Genomic DNA, 12619 nt, shown 5'->3' with positions numbered 1-12619 from the left:
TTCCATATTCCATGGAGCTTTCTATCCATCTATCTACTCAAAAACCCAAATTCATCCACCCATCCATTGATCCACCCATCCCACAGGCAGCCATTCTGGTGAACAGACCTTCAACCACTCAATACATGCTCAAGCACAAACTCCACCATCTGCCTTCTGTACATGCAATCACTGTTCAAGCACAGTGTCCTGCTTTGAGCAGTAGCAGTCATTTTTCTCCTCCTTGGTAGCTGGTGCAGTCTGTGCTTTGACTTTCGGGCTGAGAACGGTTGCTGAGAGCAAGTATGTTTTGAGTTACTGCTCAAAGGTTTGGTTTGTCCAAGGCCTTTTCTGAGCTCCTGCTCTGCCAGGGAGGAGGGGAGGCCGGGAGGAAGCAGAGACAGGACACCTGAGCCAGGCTAGCCAAAGAGCTATTCCATACCATAGCAGGACATAGCCAGGATAGAACGGGGAGAGACCTGGAAGAACTGGAGCTTGGGGGGGGATGGAGGAGGTATGGGTCGGTGCTCAGACGGGCAGGCTTGGGTGAGTTATGCGTCGGTGGCTGGTGAGGTGTTGTATTCTCTTCACCTGTTGTTTGCTTTATCATTATTATTTGTAGTATTAGTAGCAGTAGTGATTTGTGTTCTACCTTAGCTATTAAACTGTGCTTATCTCAACCCATGGGGGCTAGATTCTTTGGATTCTCCTTCCTAAATCTCTGGGAGTTGGGGGAGCGAGGGGGGGAGTGAGTGAAGGGGCTGTGGGTGTGGACTGGATTTAAACCACGACAAGTGCCCATTTACATATTCATTGTTTAATTATACTCATACTTCTACTCATAAATCCTGCCATCCATCAATCCAACCAACAATCCATAAATCCATCCTTCCACCTATCCATCCATTCATCCTTCCACCCATCCGTCCATCCTTTCATCATCCATTTATGTAACCATTCATCCGTTAATCCATCCATCCGTTCATCCGTCCATCCATCCATCCATCCACCCACAACCACCCCTCCATCCTTCCAACCTCTCACACCCCCATCCTCCCATTGATCCCACATCCCCTCCCACCCCTCTCCTCCATTGCCCAAGGCACCAGCACGGGCCCTGCCCAAGCTCCTGTCCCCTCCCAAGCGCTTCAGTGGGGCTGGTGCCAGAGCCCCCTCACCTGTGACAGTGTCGGTGGAGACGGGGCCCAGGCGTGTGCGACCCCACAGCCCGTACAGGTTGAACTTGTAGCGGCGGGACGGGGACAGCCCCGGCACCGTCAGCGTGCGGGAACCCCCGTCCACGGGCAGCACCTGGGGCTGGCCTTGTGCATCGCGGTACTGCAGCGTGAAGGAGTCAAAGGTGCCCTCGGGGACGCTCCACTGCAGCTGCACCGAGTCAGGGCTGACCTCGGACACCCTCAGCTCACCCAGCACTGGCTGCGCTGCTGGTTCCTCCTCCTGTGGAGCTGGGGCTGCAATGGAGAGGACACAATGCACAACATGAATATCAATGCGCTCAACTCTTGTCCCTTCAATCATGCATTCTTCCATTAGAAGATCTATCCATCCACGTAATCCTTTCTCCTTCCACTCTTTCTTCTATTCAATCCCCTTCCATTCATCTGTTGCTGCATCCATTCATCCATTGAACCCTCCATCCATTCCATCAGTATCCATCTCTCCAAGCATTAAACAGAAATTGTTTCTATTCTTCCTTGTACTCATAAATCCTTTCCTCCATACATCTACCCATCCATTCACCCATTCCTTTTCCTTATACCCTCTACGTCAATCCATTCTTCATTTCATTCTTCAATTCACATATCCATCAATCCACCCACCAATCCATCCATCCACCCACCCACCCATCCATACATACATCATCCATCCATCCATCCATCCATGCAACCAACCATCCATCCATAAAGCCATCCATCCACCCATCCATTCAACCACTCATCTATCCATCCATTCATGCATCATCCATGCAACATCCATCCACCCATCTATTCACCCATCCGTCCGTCATCCATCCATACTCCCACCCATCCACACATCCATCTATCCACACACTAATCCATTCACTCATCCATCCAACCACGCACCCATCCATCCGCCCACCAATCATCCATCCATCCATCTACCCATCCATCCATCCATTCACACACCAATCAATCAAAACACCTATTCACTTATCCACCCATCATACACACATCTATCCAGCCACCCAGACACGCACCCATCCATCCATCCATCCATCTAACCGTCAACCTCCCAGCCAACCATCCATCCATTATTTATCCTCTCTTCAAGCCTTCCTTCCAGCCATGCATCTATGAATTCCTATCAACTACTCCATACAGCATCCGCAACACACTCAAACATCCACCATCAGATTATTCATCAGTTCACACATCTACACATCCATCCAACCCTCAGTGCATCACATTGGGATACAGCTCTCCAGGACTACGTATTGAAAGGTTAATTCTATCCATCAATCTACTCATAAATCCAAATACAACCATTCATCCATCCATGCATCCTTCCATCTGTCCATCTGTTCATCCATCCCACAGGCAGCCATGCTGCTCTAAAGACCTTTCAACCACTCAACACATGATCAGGCACAAACTCCCCCATCCGCCTTCTGTACAATCATTCACACATTCAGCACAGTCAAACCTGCCCTTGAAGGCTTTCATGGTCTATCAGCCATTCATCAATGCAAGCATCCATTGCTGTATCCATTCATCCATGCAGCCCTCTCCTCATTCAACAGCATCCAGCTCTCCAGACATTGAACATTGTTTCAGTCTACTCATCCTTCTGCTCATAAATCCTTTTTTCCATCTATGCATACATCTGTTCTTCAATCTGTCCATGTATCCATCCATGCATCCATCCATGCATCCATCCTTCTGGCCATCCATCATCTATCCCTTCATCCATCCATCCATCCATTCGTTCATCGATCCATCCTTCCATACATCCATCCTACCTCTTCCCTTACATATTTATATGCAGGCATGCATCTATAAAGTCCTATTGAGCACACAATACACGATCAACAACATACTCCAAATCTAACATCTGACCACTCATCCCTCCATGTATTTATTCATCCATGGAACCCTCAAAACATCTCACTGGGATAAAGCTCTCCAGGCATTCCATATCCCATGCAGCTTTCTATCCATCTATCTACTCATAAATCCAAACTCATCCATCCATCCACCCATCCACCCATCCCTCAGGCAGCCATTCCGATCTACAGACCTTCAACCACTCAATACATGCTCAAGCACAAATTCCACCATCTGCCTTCTGTACATGTAATCACTGATCAAGCACAGTCAGACCTGGACCTGAACACCTTCAGGTTCAATCATCCATCAATCAATCCAAGCATCCATTGCTGTATTCATTCATCCATTCATCCCTCCATGCATTCCTTTAGCATCCAGCTCTCCAGGCTTTCAACAAACATTGTGCACTCATCCTTCTGCTCAGAAATCCTTTCTTCCATCCATCCCTCCAGGCAGTCACCCATGCACCTTTCAACCATCCACCTTTCCTTCCATCCATGCATCCATGCGTTCATCCATTGACGTATCCATTAATCCGTCAACCATCCATCAATCATACACCCACAATCAATCTATTCATCAAAACATCCATCTATCCCTCCATACATTCATTTACCCACATTCCATCCATGAATTATCCTCTCTTCAATCCTTCCTTCCAGCCTTGCCTCTATGAATTCCTATCAACTGCTGAACACAGGAACAGTGACATACTCAATCATCTACCATTTGACTGTTCATTCATCTACTTATCCATTCGTCCATTCAACCTTCAATAAATCTCATTGGCATACAGCTTTAAATGATTCCATTGTCATGGGTCATTCTATCCATCCTTCTATCCAGAACTCCAAATGCATCTCTACATGCATCTGTCCATCCACCCATCCCACAGCAGCCATGCTGCTCTGAAGACCTTTTATCCACACAACACATGATCAAGCACAAACTCCATCATCTGCCTCATTTACATTCAATCACTTATTCAGCAAAGTGAAACCTGTCCTTGGAGACTTTCAGGTTCTATCATCCATCCGTCAATCCAACCATCCATTGCAGTATCCCTTCTTCATTCAGCACTCAGTGCATTCCATCAGCATCCAACTCTCTATGCATTCAAGAAGTATTGTTCCTGTCCACTTATCTCTCTATCCATAAATCCTTTCTTCAACCCATCTATGTGTTCGCCTAAACAAACATCCATCAATCTGTTCCTCCATCCATCCATCAATCCAATATCCATGCATTCAACCGTCCTTCCTTCTAGACCTCAACCCTTCCATCCATTATCCATCTATTATCCATCCATCCATACATTAAATATCCTTTCTTCAATCTGTCCTTCCAGGCTTTCATCTATGAATTCCTATCAACTGCTCATCACAGGAACAGTGACATACTCAATCATCTACCATCTGGCTGTTCATCCATCTACTTATCCACTCATCCATCCAACATTCAACGCGTGTGACTGGGATACAGCTCTCCAGGATTCCATAATCAATGGGTCATTCTATCCTTCCTTCTAAGCATAAATTCAAATACATCCCTCCAACCATCCGTCCATGCATCCATGCGTTCTTCCACTGACACATCCATTATTCCGTCAACCACCCATCAATCATCCACACACCATCAACCCATTCATCCATCCATCGATCCACATATACAGTCATGGTTCAATATCTCCATCCATCCACCCACAACCACCCCTCCATCCTTCCAACCTCTCACACCCCCATCCTCCCATTGATCCCACATCCCCTCCCACCCCTCTCCTCCATTGCCCAAGGCACCAGCACGGGCCCTGCCCAAGCTCCTGTCCCCTCCCAAGCGCTTCAGCGGGGCTGGTGCCAGAGCCCCCTCACCTGTGACAGTGTCGGTGGAGACGGGGCCCAGGCGTGTGCGACCCCACAGCCCGTACAGGTTGAACTTGTAGCGGCGGGACGGGGACAGCCCCGGCACCGTCAGCGTGCGGGAACCCCCGTCCACGGGCAGCACCTGGGGCTGGCCTTGTGCATCGCGGTACTGCAGCGTGAAGGAGTCAAAGGTGCCCTCGGGGACGCTCCACTGCAGCTGCACCGAGTCAGGGCTGACCTCGGACACCCTCAGCTCACCCAGCACTGGCTGCGCTGCTGGTTCCTGCTCCTGTGGAGCTGGGGCTGCAATGGAGAGGACACAATGTGGGGAATGAATATGTGCATGTACATGCAGCCATCCATCCATCATTCATACGTCCATTATCCATCCACCCATTTATCTATCCATCCAAGCACCAATCCATCAATGCGTCCGTGCATCATCCATCCATCTACCCATCCATCCACCTATCCATCCACCCATCCATCCACCCATCCATCGACACATCCATCCATATATCCATCCATCCATATATCCATCCATCCACCCATCCATTCATCATCCATCCAAAGATACATACATTCTTCCGTCCATCCACCCATCCATCATCCCATTAATACATACATACATACATACATACATCCACCAACCAATCGATCCATCCATCCACCCACCCATCGATCCATCCAACCATGCATCATCCATCCATCCACACGTCTACTCACCCATCTGTCCATCGTCCATCCATCCACCGATCCACCCAGCAACGCACTCATCCATCCATCTACCCATCATCCACCCAGCCATCCATCCATCCATTATTTATCTTGTCTTCAATCCGTCCTTCCAGCCATGCCTCTATGAATTCCTATCAAATACTCCTTACAGCATAAGCAGCACACTCAAACATCCACCACCTCACTGTCCATCAATTAACATAACTCCACATCCATCCAACACTCAGACCTTCACATTGGTATATGTCATGGGTTGAGCAGTAGCAGTCATTTTTTCTCCTTCTTGTAGCTGGTGCAGTCTGTGTTTTGACTTCTGGGCTGGGAACAGTTGCTTGATAGCGAGCATGTTTTGGGGGTGTTTTTGTTCAAGGCCTTTTCTGAGCACGTGCTCCAGCCAGGTGGAGGAGGGGAGGCCGGGAGGAAGGAGAGACAGGACACCTGGCCCAGGCTAGCCAATTAGGTATTCCATACCATAGCACGTCATGCCCAGGATGCAACTGGGAGAGGGCTGGAAGGGGGGGGAGCACTGGGGGGGGTAATGGAGGAGGTAGCACACGGTGCTCGGCCGGGAAAGGTGGAGTGAGTTATTGGTCGGTGGCTGGTGAGGTGTTGTATTCTCTTCGCTTGTTGTTTGCTTTATTTGTAGTAGCTTATTTCTATTAGTAGTAGTAGTAGTAGTAGTAATAGTAGCAGTAGTGATTTGTGTTATACCTTAGTTATTAAACTGTTCTTATCTCAACCCGTGGGGGCCACATTCCTTGGATTCTCCTTCCTAACTCTCCGGGAGATGGGGCAGCAAGGGGGGGGAGTGAGTGAACGAGCTGTGTGTCGACTTGGTTTAAACCACGACAATCATCCATACAAACATACATACATTCTTCAATTCATCCACCCAACCATCAACCCATTAATACATCCATCCATACATCCACCCACCAATCCATTCAACCACCCACCCATTGATCCATACATCCATGCATCATCCAACCATCCATCCATCCATCCACACGTCTACTCACCCATGTGTCCATCATCCATCCATCCATACACCCATCCATCCACCCATCTATTCACCCATCCATCCATCATCTATCCATCCACCAATCCATCCAAACACGCACTCATCCGTACATCTACCCATCATGCACCAAGCCATCCATCCATACATTATTTATATTGTCTTCAATCCGTTCTACCAGCCATGCCTCTATGAATTCCTATCAAATACTCCATACAGCATCCGCAACAGAAACATCCACCACCTCACTGTCTATCTGTTAACGTAACTCCACATCCATCCAACACTCAGCGCTTCACATTTGGATACAGCGCTCCAGGAATCCATTTTGAAAGGTTAATTCTATCCATCCATCTACTGATAAATCTAAATACATCCATTCATCCATCCATCCATCAATCCATCCATTCATCCATCCATCCTTCCATCCTACCTCTTCCATCTTTACATCCAGACATGCATCTATAAAGTGCTATTGAGCACACAATACACGATCAACAACATACTCAAAATGTAACATATGACCACTCATTCACCCGTGTATTTATTCATCCATGCAACCCTCAACACAACTCACTGGGATAAAGCTCTCCAGGCATTCCATATTCCATGCAGCTTTCTCTCCATCTATCTACTCATAAACCCAAACTCATCCATTCATCCATCCATCCACCCATCCCACAGGCAGACATTCCGGTGAACAGACATTCAACCATTCAATTTCCTGCTCAAGCACAAACTCCACCATCTGCCTTCTGTAAGTGTAACCACTCATGAAGCACAGTCAGACCTGGCCCTAAATACCTTCAGGTTCCATCACGCATCAATCAATCCAAACATCCATTGCTGTATTCATTCATCCATTCATCCCTCCATGCATTCCTTTCACACCCAGCTCCCCAGGCTTTAAACAAACATTGTTTGTCTGCTCATCCTTCTGCTCAGAAATCCTTTCTTCCATCCATCCCTCCATCCAGCCAGACATGCACCTTTCAACCATCCACCTTTCCATCCATCCATGCATCCATGTGTTCTTCCATTGACGTATCCATTATTCCGTCAACCATCCATCAATCATCCACCCACCATCAATCCATCCATCCATCCATCCACCCACAACCACCCCTCCATCCTTCCAACCCCTCACACCCCATCCTCCCATTGACCCCACATCCCCTCCCACCCCTCTCCTCCATTGCCCAAGGCACCAGCACGGGCCCTGCCCAAGCTCCTGTCCCCTCCCAAGCGCTTCAGCGGAGCTGGTGCCAGAGCCCCCTCACCTGTGACAGTGTCGGTGGAGACGGGGCCCAGGCGTGTGCGACCCCACAGCCCGTACAGGTTGAACTTGTAGCGGCGGGACGGGGACAGCCCCGGCACCGTCAGCGTGCGGGAACCCCCGTCCACGGGCAGCACCTGGGGCTGGCCTTGTGCATCGCGGTACTGCAGCGTGAAGGAGTCAAAGGTGCCCTCGGGGACGCTCCACTGCAGCTGCACCGAGTCAGGGCTGACCTCGGACACCCTCAGCTCACCCAGCACTGGCTTTGATTCTGGTTTCTCTTCTTGTGGAGCTGGGGCTGCAACGGAGAGGACACAATGAAGGCCATGAACGTCTGCATATGTATCCATCTATCCATTCACCCACCCATCCATCATCGGTCCATTATCCATCCATCCATCCACTAATTATCCTGTCTTCAATCCTTCCTTCCAGCCTTGCTCTATGAATTCCTATCAAATGCTCAACACAGGAACAGTAACATACTGAATCATCTTCCACCTGTCTGTTCATCCATCTACTTATCCATTCGTCCATCCAACCTTCGATGCGTCTCACTGGGATTCAACTCTCCAGGATTCCATAGTCAATGGGTGAATCTATTCATTCTTCTACCCATAAATCCAAATGCATCCCTCCATGCCTCCATCCATCCACCCATCCCACACCAGGCAGGCTGCTCTGAAGACCTTTCATCCACACAACACAGGATCAAGCACAAACTCCATCATCTGCCTCATTTACATTCAATCACTTATTCAGCAAAGTGTAACCTCCACTTAGAGACTTTCAGGTTCTATCATCCATCCGTCAATCCAACCATCCATTGCAGGATCCATTCTTCATTCAGCACTCAGTGCATTCCATCAGCATCCAACTCTCCAGGCATTCAACAAACATTGTTCCTATCTACTTATCTCTCTATCCATAAATCCTTTCTTCAACACATCCATGTGTTCACCTAAACAAACATCCATCAATCCGTTCCTCCATCCATCCATCAATCCAATACACATGCATTCATCCGTCCGTCCTTCTAGACGTCCACCCTTCCACCCATTATCCATCTATTATCCATCCAGACATACATTAAATGTCCTCTCTTCAATCCGTCCTTCCAGCCTTGCACCTATGAAATCCTATCAACTGCTCAATACAGGAACAGTGACATAATCAATCATCTGCCATCCGGCTGTCCATCCATGTTGTTATCCATTCATTCATCCAACATTCAACGTGTCTGACTGGGATACAGCTCTCCAGGATTCCATAGTCAATAAGTCATTCTATCCTTCCTTCTAAGCATAAATTCAAATACATCCCTCCATTCATCCGTCCATCCACCCATGTGTTCTTCCATTGACGTATCCATTATTCCATCAACCATCCATCAATCATTCACCCACCATCCATCCATTCATGAATCCATCCATCCATGAATCCATGCACCCACCCCTCCATCCTTCCAACCTCTCACTCCCCATCCTCCCATTGATCCCACATCCCCTCCCACCCCTCTCCTCCATTGCCCAAGGCACCAGCACGGGCCCTGCCCAAGCTCCTGTCCCCTCCCAAGCGCTTCAGCGGGGCTGGTGCCAGAGCCCCCTCACCTGTGACAGTGTCGGTGGAGACGGGGCCCAGGCGTGTGCGACCCCACAGCCCGTACAGGTTGAACTTGTAGCGGCGGGACGGGGACAGCCCCGGCACCGTCAGCGTGCGGGAACCCCCGTCCACGGGCAGCACCTGGGGCTGGCCTTGTGCATCGCGGTACTGCAGCGTGAAGGAGTCAAAGGTGCCCTCGGGGACGCTCCACTGCAGCTGCACCGAGTCAGGGCTGACCTCGGACACCCTCAGCTCACCCAGCACTGGCTGCGCTGCTGGTTCCTCCTCCTGTGGAGCTGGGGCTGCAATGGAGAGGACACAATGTGGGGAATGAGTATCTGCATGTACATGCATCCATCCATCCATCATCCATACCTCTATCATCCATACACCCATCCATCCATCCATACATGCATCATCCATCCATTCATCCATCCACCCATCCATACACCCATCTGTTCACCCATCCCTCCATCATCCGTCCTTCCAACCTTGCATCCAACCACGCACTCATCCATCCATCCATCATCCATTCATCTATCCAGCCACCCAGCCACGCTCCCAACCATCCATCTACCAATCATTCACCCAGCCATCCATTCATTCATTATTTATCCCCTCTTCAACCCTTCCTTCCAGCCATGCAGCTATGAATTCCTATCAACTACTCCATACAGAATCTGCAACACATTCAAACATCTACCATCAGATTATCCATTTGTTCACATATCTACACATCCATCCAACCCTCAGTGAATCACATTGGGATACAGCTCTCCAGGATTCCATGCTGAAAGGGTAATTCTATCCATCCATCTACTCATAAATCCAAAGACATCCATTCATCCATCCATGCATCCTTCCATCTGTCCATCTGTCCGTCCATCCCACAGGCAGCCATGCTGCTCTAAAGACCTTTCAACCACTCAACACATGATCAGGCACAAACTCCCCCATCCACCTTCTGTACAATCAATGACGGATTCAGCAAAGCCAAACCTGCCCTTGAAGGCTTTCATGGTCTATCAGCCATTCATCAATCCAAGCATCCATTACTGTATCCATTCATCCATGCAGCCCTCCACTCATTCCAACAGCATCCAGCTCTCCAGACATTCAACAAACATTGTTTCAGTCTACTCATCCTTCTACTCATAAATCCTTTTTTCCATCCATACATGCATCATTTCCGCAATCCATCCTTGTATCCATCCACCCTTCCATCCCTGCATCCATCCACGCATCCACCCATCTGTCCACCCATCACTGATCCTTTCATCTATCCATCCATCCACCTGTCCATGCATCCATCCTTCCATCCATCCATCCATCCTACTTCTTCCCTTCCATCTTTACATCCAGCCATGCATCTGTAAAGTCCTATTGAGCACACAATACACGATCAACAACATACTCAAAATCTACCATCTGACCACTCACCCACCCATGTATTTATTCATCCATGCAACCCTCAACACATCTCACTGGGATAAAGCTCTCCAGACATTCCATATTCCATGCAGCTTTCTATCCATCTATCTACTCAAAAACCCAAATTCATCCACCCATCCATTGATCCACCCATCCCACAGGCAGCCATTCTGGTGAACAGACCTTCAAGCACTCAATACATGCTCAAGCACAAACTCCACCGTCTGCCTTCTGTACACGTAATCACTGTTCAAGCACAGTGTCCTGCTTTGAGCAGTAGCAGTCATTTTTCTCCTCCTTGGTAGCTGGTGCAGTCTGTGCTCTGACTTTCGGGCTGAGAACAGTTGCTGAGAGCAAGTATGTTTTGAGTTACTGCTCAAAGGTTTGGTTTGTCCAAGGCCTTTTCTGAGCTCCTGCTCTGCCAGGGAGGAGGGGAGGCCGGGAGGAAGCAGAGACAGGACACCTGAGCCAGGCTAGCCAAAGAGGTATTCCATACCATAGCAGGACATAGCCAGGATAGAACGGGGAGAGACCTGGAAGAACTGGAGCTTGGGCGGGGATGGAGGAGGTATGGGTCGGTGCTCAGACGGGCAGGCTTGGGTGAGTTATGCGTCGGTGGCTGGTGAGATGTTGTATTCTCTTCACCTGTTGTTTGCTTTATCATTATTATTTGTAGTATTAGTAGCAGTAGTGATTTGTGTTCTACCTTAGCTATTAAACTGTGCTTATCTCAACCTGTGGGGGCTAGATTCTTTGGATTCTCCTTCCTAAATCTCTGGGAGTTGGGGGAGCGAGGGGGGGAGTGAGTGAATGAGCTGTGGGTGTGGACTGGATTTAAACCACAACAAGTGCCCATTTACATATTCATTGTTTAAGTATACTCATACTTCTACTCATAAATCCTGCCATCCATCAATCCAACCAACAATCCATAAATCCATCCTTCCACCTATCCATCCATTCATCCTTCCACCCATCCGTCCATCCTTTCATCATCCATTTATGTAACCATTCATCCGTTAATCCATCCATCCATTCATGAATCCATCCATCCATCCATCCACCCACAACCACCCCTCCATCCTTCCAACCTCTCATTCCCCATCCTCCCATTGATCCCACATCCCCTCCCACCCCTCTCCTCCATTGCCCAAGGCACCAGCACGGGCCCTGCCCAAGCTCCTGTCCCCTCCCAAGCGCTTCAGCGGGGCTGGTGCCAGAGCCCCCTCACCTGTGACAGTGTCGGTGGAGACGGGGCCCAGGCGTGTGCGACCCCACAGCCCGTACAGGTTGAACTTGTAGCGGCGGGACGGGGACAGCCCCGGCACCGTCAGCGTGCGGGAACCCCCGTCCACGGGCAGCACCTGGGGCTGGCCTTGTGCATCGCGGTACTGCAGCGTGAAGGAGTCAAAGGTGCCCTCGGGGACGCTCCACTGCAGCTGCACCGAGTCAGGGCTGACCTCGGACACCCTCAGCTCACCCAGCACTGGCTGCGCTGCTGGTTCCTCCTCCTGTGGAGCTGGGGCTGCAATGGAGAGGGCACAATGTGGGGAATGAGTATCTGCATGTACATGCAGCCATCCATCCATCATTCATACGTCCATTATCCATCCACCCATTTATCTAT

At 49.3% G+C, this 12619-nt stretch overlaps 1 protein-coding gene across 1 annotated transcript in view; it reads right to left on the bottom strand.

Annotated features, from left to right (window-relative positions):
* Positions 1 to 12619, bottom strand: part of LOC117438833 (tenascin-X-like) — a gene marked incomplete at its 5' end in the record, with an annotated part of 90374 nt that overhangs the window by 44246 nt on the left and 33509 nt on the right. The window contains 4 exon segments of the mRNA XM_034074216.1: positions 1158 to 1445; positions 4937 to 5230; positions 9570 to 9863; positions 12224 to 12511. Coding sequence (XP_033930107.1) covers positions 1158 to 1445; positions 4937 to 5230; positions 9570 to 9863; positions 12224 to 12511 — 1164 coding nt within the window.

This window comes from Melopsittacus undulatus, unplaced genomic scaffold (genome assembly GCF_012275295.1).
Source record: "Melopsittacus undulatus isolate bMelUnd1 unplaced genomic scaffold, bMelUnd1.mat.Z mat_scaffold_65_arrow_ctg1, whole genome shotgun sequence".
Classification (NCBI taxonomy): domain Eukaryota; kingdom Metazoa; phylum Chordata; class Aves; order Psittaciformes; family Psittaculidae; genus Melopsittacus; species Melopsittacus undulatus.
The sequence above is the reverse complement of the archived record's forward strand: the minus strand, read 5'-3'. Positions and strand labels throughout refer to the sequence as shown.